The 15,340-nt window shown below is 40.0% G+C and overlaps 1 protein-coding gene across 3 annotated transcripts in view; it reads left to right on the forward strand.

Annotated features, from left to right (window-relative positions):
• ap2b1 (adaptor related protein complex 2 subunit beta 1) overlaps positions 1 to 13,249 on the forward strand; it is a 173,546-nt gene extending 160,297 nt beyond the window's left edge. For 2 of the 3 annotated variants that reach the window (XM_055657871.1, XM_055657872.1), the window contains exon 22: positions 9,139 to 13,249. In XM_055657871.1, the coding sequence (XP_055513846.1) occupies positions 9,139 to 9,213 (75 nt within the window). In that variant the 3' untranslated portion in view covers positions 9,214 to 13,249. The remainder of the gene's footprint in view (positions 1 to 9,138) is intronic. The other variant, XR_008725710.1, reaches the window with a different exon arrangement.
• Positions 13,250 to 15,340: the final 2,091 nt, after the last annotated feature.

Genomic DNA, 15,340 nt, shown 5'->3' on the forward strand with positions numbered 1-15,340 from the left:
TTACATCTCACAAATACAACATTAAATTCATATTTATGTATTCCAAGTAATAGTAATACTTGGTAGGATTGTGACTCTTTATATCATAAGTAGCTAAAATATCCACAAACAGCTGGTTTTACGGGCAGACCTACCTCCCACTAAATGCATATTCTCAGAGTAATCAAGGACCTTTTGTCAGACGAGGTCTTCCTTAGCTGTCGTTCTTCATGGCTCCCTATTTAAGTAAATGTCTGTGATGTCTGCTCAAGCCTATCCATTGAAAGTTTCCATTAGTTTGCCTGTCAGATAAGGCAGATGAGTCAGTAGTTGCCAGATCGAGACGTTGCTCCTTTTAAACACAGGCACACAAATTCGATATTTTCAGGTTCCTTCAGTACTCTGTAATTAATTTCCTGATGCATGCCAATGTCTGTTGCATTTTTCCCTCTGGTCTCTTTTAACATCCGACAAAATATGCAGTCTGTCCAGGAGAATTATTTAACCATAGATCCCTTTAATTTGCAAGTCATTCTTTGGCATTACAAATACTAAAAGGAGGACAGGCTTGTATTTTTATGGTCTTGTTCACATTTTCAGGACATACAGGAGTACTTTAAACGATATATCCCAGTAGTCATAGTCGATTGTATAATATCGGAGGTGATTGGTGTGCAACAAATCCCACCATGTTGATGGAGGGATAAAGGAGACAGATTTTCTGGGCGTTAAAATAAATAGCAGTTACACCCATAACTGCCAGAAATTTTGGAAGGTCAGTGCCCAGCTTAAATATGCAGTTGAGAGCACTATGTGCAAGCACAAACATACAAACTTTACACTCTCCCCATACCCGATCATCACACTTGTTAATTCAGGCTGAACAGACTCATCTGGATGGTAGGGAGTCTGGGAAAGTACACAAGCCACCTTGTCCATGCAGTACATACCTAATTTACAAAAGGACTTTAGATGCAAGCAAATTGTAGAGTATGTACTTTTTGTTTCTTGTTTCTGACCACTTTTCCTTACTTCTAACCTGCTAAAATGCTGGAACGGGAAATGCTGGAGATGTCTTCTAAGTGGGCCAAGAGAGAACCAATTAATGATTTGGGTCAATTAACTTTTACGAGGAAGATGCAGGAAGATGATTGATTTAGAATATGAACTGCATTCCCCACATAGTCCACCATGATATGAGCTGACCTACATTAGGATACAGTGCCTGGATCCATGCTGGAAGGTACAGCGAGATCCGAAGGTCGGGGAATTTCCAAGCTCGGAAAATATGGGAGTCATTGAGAAATTTGACTTGGTGTTGTTTAAAAGACTGCCTGTAATGCCCCTGCTCCACTTTGGATGAGGGCCAAGGGATTTTCTTTTACATCTGAATGAAAAAACAGACATAACATCAACTTGACCTCTCTTAAATGAAAGGCTGTCCTCCCAGCATTCCTTCGGTATTCAGTGGAATTTGATATACAGTTGCGGAATTATGTAAGTTTATTGCTGAACTTAAAGCCAAATATATTGTTGTCATTAGACTCCGGAAATATCTGAAAATTCATGGAAAGAAGATAGCATGGGTTCAGATCCTAATTTTTCAATCCTCTCACTATTCACATTGGCTGTAGGACTGACATGTAGATAACGTAGACCCCCTATTGAAGACAAGAAGTGTCAGGATCTGGACAAGTATAGGTTGACCAGTCAAATGTCTATTCACAACAAACATCAGAATTAAGAATTCAAAATGGTTGGCATGGACAAGGTGGGCTGAAGGGTCTGTTTATGTGCTGTACAACGCTAACTATTATTTGCATCAACGTGTCTCTGATCTTAAACTATTATTGTGATCTTAGCCATTTCCCTGGCTTGACACTCAATATTTCTGCATGAAACATCTCAAAAATGTAGAAATTTCAAAAGCTGTAGAAATCTACAACACGGAAATGGTTTATTTTATCCAATATTTGATAGTTCTTTGTCAGAAGAAATGCAAGTAGAGCTACTGCAAGTTAAGCTGCAGTCCTTCTGGTGGAAGTACCTGTACTCCTACAATGGTGTCAAGCAAGGATCTGGGGGATTTAGACCTGGCAACGATGAATGGCCAATTATGTATTTCCAATAGGGTGAATTAATAACCATGATGTTATTGAAGGACAAAGTGGAACAAAGGGGCAAAGAGCCAACAGCTGTGTATAATTCTATTGTCCCGGTTGGTGTTGAGCATCATGAGTGCTATTAGAGCAGTACTCACTGAGGCAAATTACAAATGTACCATCACACTCCTGATGTCTGTTGAGGCTGGTCCAGTTGAATTTCTGGTGAGAGGTGACCTCCAGAATGGTGACAACTCTTTCTAAAGATGGTTATTGGTTGGCATTTTTGTGGAAGACTTGCAACCAAAGTCATCTAGGTTGTGTTGTATGTCATTTGCTGAGAAGTTACAATTGGATTTGAGTACTTTGCTATAATTACCAAAAATCCCCACATCTGACCTTATGAAGGAAGATCATGGTTGAAACTGCTGGTTGATTGGGCCTAGACCACTGCCCTGAGCTGCTGCTGCAGTGATATTCTGTGGCTGGGATAATTGGTACCCAATAATGAATACCACTTTGATGTCAAGGGCAATCACTCGCTTTACCTCTGGAATTCAGCAATTTGATCCATGCTTGATTAGCACCTTCACCAATACTTGCATCACGTTGATGATTGTGAGTCAACCGATTTGGTAGTGATTACCAGGGTTAGAATGGTCTCCCTTTCTTGTGAATAAGATACACGTGAGTATTTTTTCTTGCATTGTTAGGTTGATGTTATTACTGCAATTTGTACTGAAACAGCGTGGTTATTTTCAGAGATCTTTAGACTTTCTGTGCGAATGTTGTCTGGCGTCACGGTTGTCTGGCGTCACGGCTTTTACCAGCCGGATGAACAGAGACATTTTGAGGTACAAAAACATAGTTCCGTTAAAGTGGCAATACAGGTAGACAAGGGTGGTGGGGAAGGCATGTGGTATGCATGTCATTCGCCAGTGTGGGGGGTTGTGCCGATACTGGCCCCAGGGGGGGAAAAGTCAACAGTGGTTAGCGAGGAAACAAAAAAACGTTTCTCAACCAGGCATTTAGTAAAATTAAAATACAAGAGTTTAATAACATTCATTTAGTATAACAATGTGCATGTTACAGTTGTACAGGGGGGAAACTTTGGTGTGGGAGAAGCTGAGTATTTGTTTTGCCAGTTCTGGTCCCACTGCATGGGTGGTGCTTTGATGATGGAGACTCTGTTGATGCATGCCTTGTATATGTCCCCACCAGCACCAATAATCCTGCTTGCGGTCTACCTGTATTGCCGTTCGTACGCCTTGCAGCTTATCGGATTGGAAGTCAGATGCTCTCGAGTTAAAAAGTCCTAGATGTGAGGGTGGAGGCCTGCTTTACATAGTCTCGGAACAAGTCGCTTCTCACAGATGTTGGCCTGGGATTGGTAGTCCTAAGAACTTCATTTGAATTATGTGCAGAGGTGCATGGTGAGTTTCCCCGCCCTCCTGAAGTCAACCACCATCTCCTTAGTTTTTCCCACGTTAAGAATGAGGTTGTGGGATTTGCACCAACCTGTGAGCAGCTCCACCTCCATCCTGTACGCCGATACTTGATAGACTAGGACTGTTTTCCCCGACGCAGGCTGAGAGGTTAGATGATGGAAGAATATAAAATCACGTGAGAAGCCCCATACTTCTGCCACTTCTCTGGGTGTTGCCAGTGAACCTACACCCAGAGAAGTAGGTGACCACAGAGTATTAGCAGGTTTATAGAATATAAAATCATACTGCAGGATAGACAGTGCACTGTCGAATATCTTCCATATGTACTGTCTTACTTGCAAAACTCCTGTTTGAACTGTTAGCCCATATATTGTAAATTGATAAATAAGTCATCATAGCCTAAGCATGAAATCACAATAGTTCATCAAACAGTGAAACAAAGCAGTTTAGTACTGATGGAATGTATCATTATATTAGAGTTTTATTGTTTCAACTCAAATTACAGCTTTTGCAGCCGTTTTAAATGCAATTTTCATGGATTATGTACTCTATGAATTTTTTGTTCAATCATTTGTATTTCACTGCACATTATCACGTACTTCTCCACGCAAGATTGCATCTTGGGAAATAACACATAGAACAAGTCCCTAAAATTTCCATTCTGACATTATTTGGTGCAATCATGCATCTGTGCTCCTGCTCCAACTCTTCTCGAGCTCGAGGCCAAATGAGCTGTATTAATCTCCAAGAAACTTAACATCTATAAGCATGCAGATGACCCCACATTCATACTGTAGAGGACCGGATCTCGACCAATGATGAGATGGATTACAGGCGGGATGTAGAGAACTTAGAAACATGGTGTCAAGAACACAACTTCTCCCTCAATGTCAGCAAGAGGATGGAGCTGGTTACAACCAGGGTGACATGATGGCGCTGAGGTAAGGTTGCTGCTTTACAGCACCAGAGACCCGAGTTCGATCCTGACCATGGGTGCTGTCTGTACGGAGTTTGTACATTCTCCCTGTGACCTGCGTGTGTTTTTTCCGGGTGCTCCGATCTCCTCCCACACTCCAAAATCGTAATGGACTGTAAGTTAATTGGCTTCGATAAAATTGTAAATTGTTCTCAATTGTGTGTGTGTGTGTGTGTGTGTGTGTAGAACAGTATTAGTGTGCGGGAACGTTGGTTGGCGCAGACTCAGTGGACCGAAGAGTCTGTTTCAGCGCTGTATTTCAAAACGAAACTAAACGTGCTCCAATCAGCTTCAATGGTGCCAAAATGGAAATGGTCAAGATCTTCAAGTTGCTAAACATAAATATTACCAACAATCCGACCTGGATCAATCACATTGAAGCTATGGGCCAAAATAACAAACCAAAACTCTACTGCCTCAGGAGACTAAGGAAATTTGGCATGTCTCCAACAACTCTTGCAACCTTCTACAATTGCACCGTAGTTCTGCCCAAGACAGCAAGAAATTGCGGAGTTGTGGATGCAGCGCAGTCCATCACATAGACCTGACTATCCACCACTGACTCCACCTGCACTTTACGCTGCCTCAGGAAAGCAGCCAACATAAACAAAGACCTTTCTCACCCTAGTCATTTCCTCATCTCCCAGAAGATGAGCAGAAGATATGAAACCTTGAAAGCACATAACACCAGACTCAGAAATAGCTTCTTTCCCTGTGTTATCAGGCTTCTGAACAGTTTTTCCGTAAGTTAGGATGCACTCCAAGTCTTTCAACCAGAACAGGAAAAAGATAGAATTCCCTTGGTCCTCACTTCTCGCAATTCTAGCCTCCACATTAGTCACTTTCGCCATCTCCAACAGGACCCCACCACTAGCCATATCGTCCCTTTTCTGCAGCGACCACTGTGTGACTCACTCACCCCTCCCCATCCATTCCTACCCATCCACTGGCAATTTCCTCTGTACAACACTTCAGCCCTCACCATCACCCAGCGACCTAAACAACCTTTCTAGGTGAGGCAGAGATTCAAGTACACCTCCCTCAACCTTGTTTATTGCATTTAGTGCTCTCAGCATAACCCTCCTACATCAGCGAAACCAAGCCAAGACCAGAACACTTGCACTCTGTCCACAATGTGACTCTTGTGCTTCCAGTTGCAAGTTATTTCAGTCCCATTCCCACGCCAATCTACCTGTTGTTGGTCTTCTCCAATGCCACAGCAATATCAAACGCAAACCAGACACACAAAAAAATGTCCTTGGGTTGTTTACAATCTTCCTTTTTGCCTATCCTTCATATGCTCTCTTCCATTTAGTTCCATCAGCACATCATCCCATCTTTGTTCCACATTTCATCTTCTGCCTCTGTCCCTACATTTTTTCTCCTTCCTCAAATCGTTCCTTCTGCCCATATTTTTCCCCTTATCTGTTTCCACTGGTGATCTGTGATTTTTTTTTTTTCTATTACACATCTCAAATTGTGTAGTACAGAGGCAAATAAATAAATGACGGGTCTTTGTCCCAAACATTATGGAGGGCCCTGTGCAGACACAGATGATTGATATAACATTAGCCTAGAAGCTAAAGCTGGATTCATAACAGTAATTCTATGAAGTAACAGTTTTCTTTGGGCTCAGTCAGTATTGCACAAAATTGTGAATTTAAATCATTTCTGAGGGTCATGCACAAGTTCTGTTTTATTTTAACATTATGTTTGCAGATATTAATATTATAGTCATGTCTGTGAAGACACAAATGTTAAGAGTATATTAATGACCTAGTTTCTGTGCAGAGTACAGCAGTAATGGATTTCTTCTTAAAATGCTGGGAACTCTGATGGGATCTTATATTTGAAGTCATGATTTGCCTCTGAACTTTTGTAGCTTTTGTTATCCTTAGCCTGTTATTTTTACCCTTTTTTGGTCTTTGGAGACACCTAATAGCAGTTTAGATACAAACACCATCTCATCATTGTTTTGTTATTTTATAAAATCAGTGATGCTCTAAAACAATGTAAATAGATTCTACCCCCTCCAATCCCACCCACTCCCCTCCAACAGCCTTATCCTGTACTCAACATCAGTTGAAGACTACTGATAGTTTTACTTAGACATGATACCATATAAGTTGGTATCACTGGTTTAATGCTTTATATAAGTTTCCCATGGGTGCTCTAGTTTTCTCCCACATTCCCAAAGATGTGCAGAATTGTAGGCTGAATTCATGCTGTAAGTTATCATGTGGTGTATGTGGGTGGTGGAAGAGAGAAAAGATTGTGAGGGATTGCTCTGAGTTATTTCATAATGAAACATGACAGCGTTTATGAACTGTTCAAATTGACAGAAGTTCATTCAAGCTGAGCTCAAAGTCCATATCCTCTCCAAAATTACTCGTTTCCGCTTCTATGCCGGCATGACCTCATCTGTGCTGACACCTTCAGGCTTTATTATTCCCAAACTTGATTATTACATGCTGTCTTGGCCAGACACCTGTGTTGCACCTTATGTAAACCTAAGCTCATCCAAAATACCCTGCTTTACTCTTCTTGCAACAACTTCCTTTTAACCATCTCTTCTATGCTTGCTAACTATGTGAAATCATTGTTCATCAAATCTTCAGTTTAATTCATGTATAACTCTCAACCTAACTGTCTAACCTATCCTATCTCTGTTCGGCAATTTTCTCTGACCCCTTCATCTCACTGACGTTCATCACTCCATCGTTCATAATTATGATTTAAACTGTCTAACATCTGAATTTTCGAATCTTCTGTTTTCCCCTCCTTTAACGTGTTCTTTATAACCCCATCGTTCAACTAAGCTTTTGACCGTGAGTCTTTTCTTACCAAGTGTTACCTTACCTAGTTCAGTATTATTGTATTGCCAATGCCATTGTCAGCAGCTTTGGAATATATATTATTATTAAATCTATTATCTGCTGATTTGCTCTGTGTTATCTCCCCATTTGCTATCCATGTGTCATAAGATTAATTCCTGCTCCCGTCTCAAACCATTTTGAACAAATATGTACGTATGCACATTTATTAATCAATTCTGATTTGTTTAAATACACTAATCAGTTTTCAAGCCACTTGTGTCAGGTGGCTCCCTGCTATGCACTAATAATTGCAAAACCTAAGTCCAAACGAAACTTGTCAATTTCAATAGAAGGAGTTTGCTAGCTAATACCAATTCATGTTAATCAGTTAACTGGGCTAATGTCTATATTAATGAATGTTAATGTGCTAGACTGCTTTAGGGCATTTTTATGTTTATTTGGTATCAAGTTTTTTGACATTGAGGAACTTTTCTTTCCCTTGTTTTTGAGCTTGATTTAAAAATTGTGAAAAGTAATCATTCATTCAAAAAGACTGATAAATCGCGCAATTCAATTTTTATTTATCAATTTTAAAAAATAGGTTATATTTCTATAAAGAAAGCAATAGTAAAAATTGAAAAAAAGTAGATTAATTATGGTAGCTGGTGTGCCAAGCTTGCTGATATATATGCTCAATAGATGCAGGGAATTATACCCAACATATAATTATAATAATACCTAATAAATGTGAGCCTATGGTCCTATGTATGAACCTCTTTTTGTTTTAGGTCCCAGTGCAGTGACAAACCTGCCTCTTTAGTCAGAGGGTGGTGAATCTGTGGAATTCTTTGCCATGGACTGCTATGGAGGCCGTCAATGGACATTTTCAAGGCATAGATAGATAGATTCTTGATTAGTATGGGTGTCAGGGATTATCAGGGGTTATGGGGAAAGGTATGAGAATGGGGTTAGGAGGGAGAGATAGATCAGCCATGATTAAATGGCAGAGTAGACTTGATGAGCCGAATGGTCTAATTCTGCTCCTATCTCTTATAACATAATATTTTACAAGCAATTCCATTTTATAACTTACAATGTATTTAAAGGGAAAATAGAGATCCCTATATTCTAGGTGATCTTGCCAAAAGAATAGTGAATCTGGAGACCTTTTGTCTTATTGATCCTAACATATCAGGACAGGTTATATTCCGTATTCTCGAATCAAAAATGTTCATAGGCAAGAATGCAGCATTCCTGAGAAAGTTGTCAATTACCCACTCTTAACGATCCTTTCCTGATATACTTCAGAATGTATTTGTGTACGCACCCACGCATCTTCTGCCAGATAATTATCCTGGAACCCATTTGCGAGTGTGATTATTTTTGTTAGTGTTTATTTTGAAACAACTTTAACCGTACTGTAAATACTTGAAGAATCCCTGGAAGAATCTTACTATCTACCGGAGTATTTTAGAGCCACATACTGAACGATTATCAAATCTTTCCACTAACAGTTTTGTATCACAGAATCACAGTAGTTAACATACAAATGATGCTTGCAATCTGTTTTCTCAACCTTTGCAAGTTGCTTATTTTGAACATTTTAATTCCCCGAAGCCAGCTGGTACACCAAATTTTGATTGAATGTTGACTCACCCTCTTAGCTGGGTATTACTGACTTTTGTTTTACATTTTCTATCACAATGTCTTGAGCAATGTATGAGCAAATGTGCCAGTATGGCTGTTTTGGTTGTTTGGTTGTGCTCACTCTGTCTATTTTACTATCAGTTAATTCTTGTTTCCTTCCTCCCTCCCAGCTGTCACTAAAATGCAGGGCACCAGAGGTATCACAGTATGTCTACCAAGTCTACGACACTCTTCTGAAGAATTGAAGATCGGAACCAGCTCCCCAATCGTACTGGATGTACCCATCTTAACGCACTCCTCTCAGCAAATATCACTAACAGTGCGTACTAGAAATGGATCCTAACCAAGATCTCCATTTGGTGTTTTTTAATGGAAATGCACTGATGAAATGGTGAAACGTAAAATTGTATACATTCGATAGAAGGTGTCAACTGTAGTCACTTTCAGTGCCAGAAATTTGTGTTCTTTTATTTGCTTTTTTTTTAAAACCACTGTTCAGACCACTACTCAGTGATATTATTTCAACAGATATATTTGTTCTGTGCCAAGTTTGTTGTGTTTTATTAATTAATTTAGACCTAAAGTATAATTAGACTAGGTAAGTTAGCATCTGTGCTAGTGTCCATAGGATGTGTAAAATATAGAGGGTGGCCAAAATGCGGGTGTGTTTTTAAAGCATTGAGAATGTCATGGGGAAAGTACTTGAAATATATAAACCATGAGAGTTACTTTCCCCATAAGAAAATGTGTTTATTTAACCAAGCTGTACTTAATCAAACCTATACAATATTTCCTTTTAAAGGCTCCTCTTCACAAAAATCCTGCAGGCTCTTGAAGGACTTTGTACGTGTTCCTGAGAAGAAGCCCTAATTTTTCAGTGTCAGTCGCTCACGATAATCTGAGATGGGTGGAGTCTTTTTTTCAGGACTTCACGTTTCTCACTGAAACCAACCAATGTCCGACTTCTCCTGAAACCTGCTCAGCAATAATGTTGTATCGTGCTGAAACTTGAGGACTTTTCCCCCTTAAGAAGGGAGAGGAGAGGGGGCGGGAGGGCTGTATTTTGCATGTCTCCCATTTAAGGATTTTATTTACAATAACATTTATTGTAAGCAGCATCCTACACGGTGTCTGCATTGTCCTCATACAAAAGGCTTAATTTTTGTAGATGTGCTTGTTGCAGTTTTCCTTAAACATGGTTTTTAAATCCATCCCTGATATTTCAATAAATTGTTTGCCAAAATAGAAATAGCAATATAGCTAACCAGATGCAGGGTCTCACTAAAAAGCTTTTCACTATTTTGGTGGTGATGCATTCTGATTGATCCTTATTGCCCCAAGGCTTTTTCTTTATATTAATGCTCATTAAGATATAGCTCATTTTATGTTCAAACGTCAATAAAGTGGACTGAGCTTCGCAAAATGTCTTGCTGACAATCTTAAAGAATGTTAGTTAAGCGTTTAGTTGTATCGTTGTGGCTGAATGTAGTATCAGTATTGATTGGATTTATTTTGTTGCTCTCATTAGCATGTTAGGTGGATGGACATGTCTCTCTCTCTCCTGTGGTTACCTGGATAGTGAGTCAAAAATCAGGATCAGGTTTGGCTTCAATGAATGTATTCTATTTCAAGCAAGGTAATCTTCCCCAGCACCTTTACTCCAAAAAAAATGGACAGATGACTCTACCCATTCATAATGTTGACAGTTTCCGAGGTTTTAATGTTATGACGATTGAGCACAATCTGGTTTGAGACAACTGTCTGTGATTGTAATCTCTATCAATCACCAACAGGGCATGTTTATTGCAGTCTCCGCAGTGCAAGCATGCACCAAGCAACAAATTCTATAACGAGGAAACCACATAATGGTGAACAACACAGATTTATATCCTGGAGAATTTTTACGTTTTCTGTGTATTAATATTTCACAAGGCTTTAAACATTTTTATTTTTGTGTGTCCTTGTCAACTCGTTGATTTAATTCATTGGTTTACGATTATCACGTGTTTCCAATGGCACCAGATGAAACACTGATAGGGGGCAGATGTTTCTCAGAGATGCTCATCATTTTGTGCTTTTGTTTTAGATCGCTAGCACCTGCGGTTTCATTTTTTCAGAGACGCTTGCTATTTTCTGGTGATGCATTGGAAGATTTAATGTTAATGAGTGAAGGACTTCAGTGAAGAAGTCTCCTGTCATAGGAAGACCGGGAGAAGGTACTGTCAGACCTAGATTCTCTTTGTGCCGGATTGGCTGATTGCATTCAAGTACCAGTTGGGTTTTCATGATCATCAACTCTGCTGGGCTAAAGTAGTGAGCTAATCAGCCAGGGCTGCCACTTTAAATCACAGCTAGATATAATTTGTCAGAAGCATGTAAAGCCCACAGTTATGATGATGTTCAATTGTGTCTTCTATTGTCTAATATTCTGGCAACATTTGTCTATATGCTTCTAGAGAGTAGGAGGTGTGCCTCACCAAGAAACTATGTATATTCACGAAAGAGAGGAATTGAATTGGTATGTAAAAAAAAGTTACTTGTATTTTTAAGGTTTTTGCATCAAATCCAGTGAATGAATAGCTCATTCTGTTTAGACAGCCAGACTACTTTTGCTAGATGTGATCGGAATTTCAAAAACAAACTACATATTTCACAAATTTCCAGTAGTTGTAATTCATTAATGTTGTATTAAGTGATAATCCTAAGTATGGGAGTTCAAATCTCATCATGACACATTTGAGATTGTGAATGTAATTTAAACAAAAGACAAGCTAAAAGCTGGTATCAATTTAAAAAGCACATTAAGCCATTGGATCAATGTAAAATCTTTACAAGTTCACTAATATATTGCCAGGATGAAAACCCGCACTTCTTGACAATTCTGACCTTTACATAACTAAGGCAGTTGATTTAGTAGGCAGTGCACCACTTCAAGGAATATACTTATCTAATAGTGAGAATTCCAATGAAAGCACTTTTTCTTGTGTGATCAAACAGTTCCAGTTCACCCTGTGCTGAGCCTTTATCTATTGCAATGTGCTGCTGCTTTATGTATGCAAATGCATAAACTCATCTTATAATAGTTTAAACCCTGTATTAAAAGTGGTTTCCTCGATTTATTTTTCATATGTAACAGTTGTTTGTGTTTCTTGGGAAGGAATGAAATGATTCCAAATTCTCATTTCCACATTATAGTTAAAAAGGGAATGCAACAGGATTCTTTCAGGCTTGCGTCAATTAAGGGCCTGTTCCACATGCGCGACCTTTAAAGGCGACTGCCGACACCCGTGATAGGACACCGAAATTTTCAACATGTTGAAAATTCAGCGGTGACCAGAAAGACGCTACGACTCTTTGGAGACCTCTCTCACGACCATAGGACACTTCTCATGACCATTCATGCTGGATGGTCGTGAGGTATCTCCTATGGTCGTAAGAGGTCGCCTGTATGGTCGTGAGAGGTCTCCTATGGTCGTAAAGGTGGCGTAAGTGGGACAGGTCCTTTAGGCTGTGCAGGCACACACCTCAAAGATAATGATCCTCCAAACTTTAGGGCGGGGGAGGGGGGGGGTTTCCTGAAGGACTGAGGAAAGCTCAAGGCTAACCCATTTTAGAGTTGCTAATACTGCAGGATTGGAACTTAAATGTAAGGTCATTGTTTATCAATGTGCTTTCGAACAATGGTTTTTAATGGGTTGTGTTTTTAGGAGAGAATTAAAAATGATTCCTAGATTTGTTGAGTTGCCTCACTGGGTAACTGAAGAATATTCTCACCTTGTACTCACTCTCATCCCAGTGAAGCTGGTATACTTAAGATGCTTCATTCCATTCTCAATGCATTCCAAATATTGTATAACTTGTCTGCTGTAAGGATGTGTGTAAAATTTAATTTTCCAAATTTAATATTTGACTGTTGACATGCTCGTGGCTCATATTACTCTGTTTTCTGATAAATTGATAAATAAAATACTTCATTGAATGTTACTGAACCAGATTTAGTCAAAGTTGATACGTTGATGTGTCCATTAAAATCTGGCTTCCAAATGTTTTTTGGTCTCTTTGTCTGCTGTTAAGAGTCGTATGTTTGTGCATAATGTACAGTTTGGCCACAGAAATTACTCCCCTGAGCATAAAGTGTGAGTTAATTGGTTCATCATCATTGCAGCAGTGTGAAGGTTTTTGACGGCAGTGTTTAATGTTTTACTGTGCATAAAAATGTTATTCAACTTTTATCATCCAGTGTCAGGTATTCATGGAATAAATGAACTGATTCTAAAGAAACTATAATTTATAAAGTGCCTGATCATGTCTATTCATTAATCCAAAGAGCTTCACATATAACAGTTTATTTTGAGAAGAAGTGTGGCAAATAGTTTACATGGAGTGAGATTCCCACAAAGATGGTCACACACTGTTGGGCATTACTCGAAGAGGCGTGAGGGGCAAACATTGAAGGTGATAAGCGGGGCAAGTTTTTTTACACAGAGTAAAATCTTGGCATCACGTTTGGCACAGATATCGTGGGCCGAAGGGCCTGTTGCTGTGCTGTATTGCTTTATGGTATAACTGAGGGAATAAATCAACAGGAATAGATTGATAAGCTAAAAGTATGCAATCTGTCACCTGCCATACTTCCAATTCCTTAAGCAGAGCAATAATTTGCCTTCAATTCCATTAGCTTTAACTTTAGCTGATGTTCTCTTATGAGGGACTATCAGATGCCTTTTGAATGTCATGTAAATAAATAAATGTAATCAAGAAGCTTTATTTTTAATTAGCCAGGGCATAGAATAAAAGAGAAGGAATGCTATGGTAGAAAAGAAAGGTCTCGACCCGAAACGTCAACCATTCCTTCTCTCCAGAGATGCTGCTTGTCCCGCTGAGTTACTCCAGCACTTTGGGTCTGTCTTTGAACATAACACTAGTTAGACTGCAGCTTAAGTGTTGTGTAAACTGCTGGTTGCCAGATTATTGGAAAGATAGGACAGGACTTGTGATGTGCAGAAGAAATTTACATGAAAACACAACAAATTTTCCAGCCCACGAAGAAAGATTAGGTAGACTGGAAAAGACACTGTGCTGGAATGAAATTCCCTGCCACAGAGGGCGGTGGAGGCCAAATCAATGGATGGATTTAAGGGAGACTTAGATAGAGCTCTCGGGGCTAGTGGAATCAAGGGATAAGGGGAGAAGGCAGGCACGGGTTATTGATTGGGGACGATCAGCCATGATCGCAATGAATGGCGGAGCTGGCTCGAAGGGCCGAATGGCCTCCTCCTGCACCTTTCAATGTTTCTATGTAACTCAGTAAAACGTAAAACTAAACCTGCACCAGATTTGCAAAGCACTTGGATTTTGTACTTGAAGAGCTGTGAACAGCGGGACTATGGACCTGGTGCCAGAGGTTGGAACATACTGCTCAACTTGTTTCAAGGTCCTTTATTGTCACGTGTACCGAAATTTGATTTACCGTACCAAGATAGCGACAATATGCTAAACTACATAAAGATTAAACATAAACAGCCACCGCAGCGACGTGTGTGAATCCATGGGGCTCACAGCATAAGCGGAGACCCACAGCCATCAGTTCAATGTTCGGGCCACACACATGCTCCTTCACCGTGATGTAACCAGAGTTGTACCGACCGCTGTCACTCTCTCTGCAGTCCCTGTCTGCCCAAACAGTCAGAAAGCCGTCCACACTCGCACCAGAATCCAGGACGTTCTCATGGAGCAATGTCCCCGCAAACACTGTGATCACTGCACTCACGGCAATCCCTCCGAGTCCTCCACCAGCGCAGGCAGCACGTCCATCTTATTTTTGGGCAATTTCACATTCCTCACTGTGATGGAAGTCAAATAACTTTTATCTTCTTTCTCCTTTTCTCCCGCGGTCAGGGCAATCGAACTATCCGCAGTCGGGGCAGTCGAAGCTGTTGCGTTGGAGCTCCCGAAGTCAATTCCTAACAAAAGGACAGCCAGCTCCACGATGTTAGGCCACAGTGCGGACGAAGATACAACATGGAAAAAGTTGTATCTCCGACTGGGGAAGAGATTTAAAATAGTTTCCCCCAACCCCCCCGCCACATAACACAAAACTAAAGATACATTAAAACATACAAATAAAAAATACTAAAAACAACAAAAGAAGAAAGGGACGAGACAGGCTGTTGGCGAGGCTGCCACTTACGACGCCACCCAGTCTCTCTATGACTATCCAATGTTCCAATAATGAGGAAGGTTTAAAGTTCTTCAGTGAAAAACCTACTCTTTACAAATTTGTGCTGGCTGCTTATGACCTACTCCTACACTATCCTTAAATATAGTACCTGTTGATTTCTAGACAATAGATGTTGAACTAAATGACGTACA

This window comes from Leucoraja erinacea, chromosome 28, assembly GCF_028641065.1.
Source record: "Leucoraja erinacea ecotype New England chromosome 28, Leri_hhj_1, whole genome shotgun sequence".
In the NCBI taxonomy this organism is placed as follows: Eukaryota; Metazoa; Chordata; class Chondrichthyes; order Rajiformes; family Rajidae; genus Leucoraja; species Leucoraja erinaceus.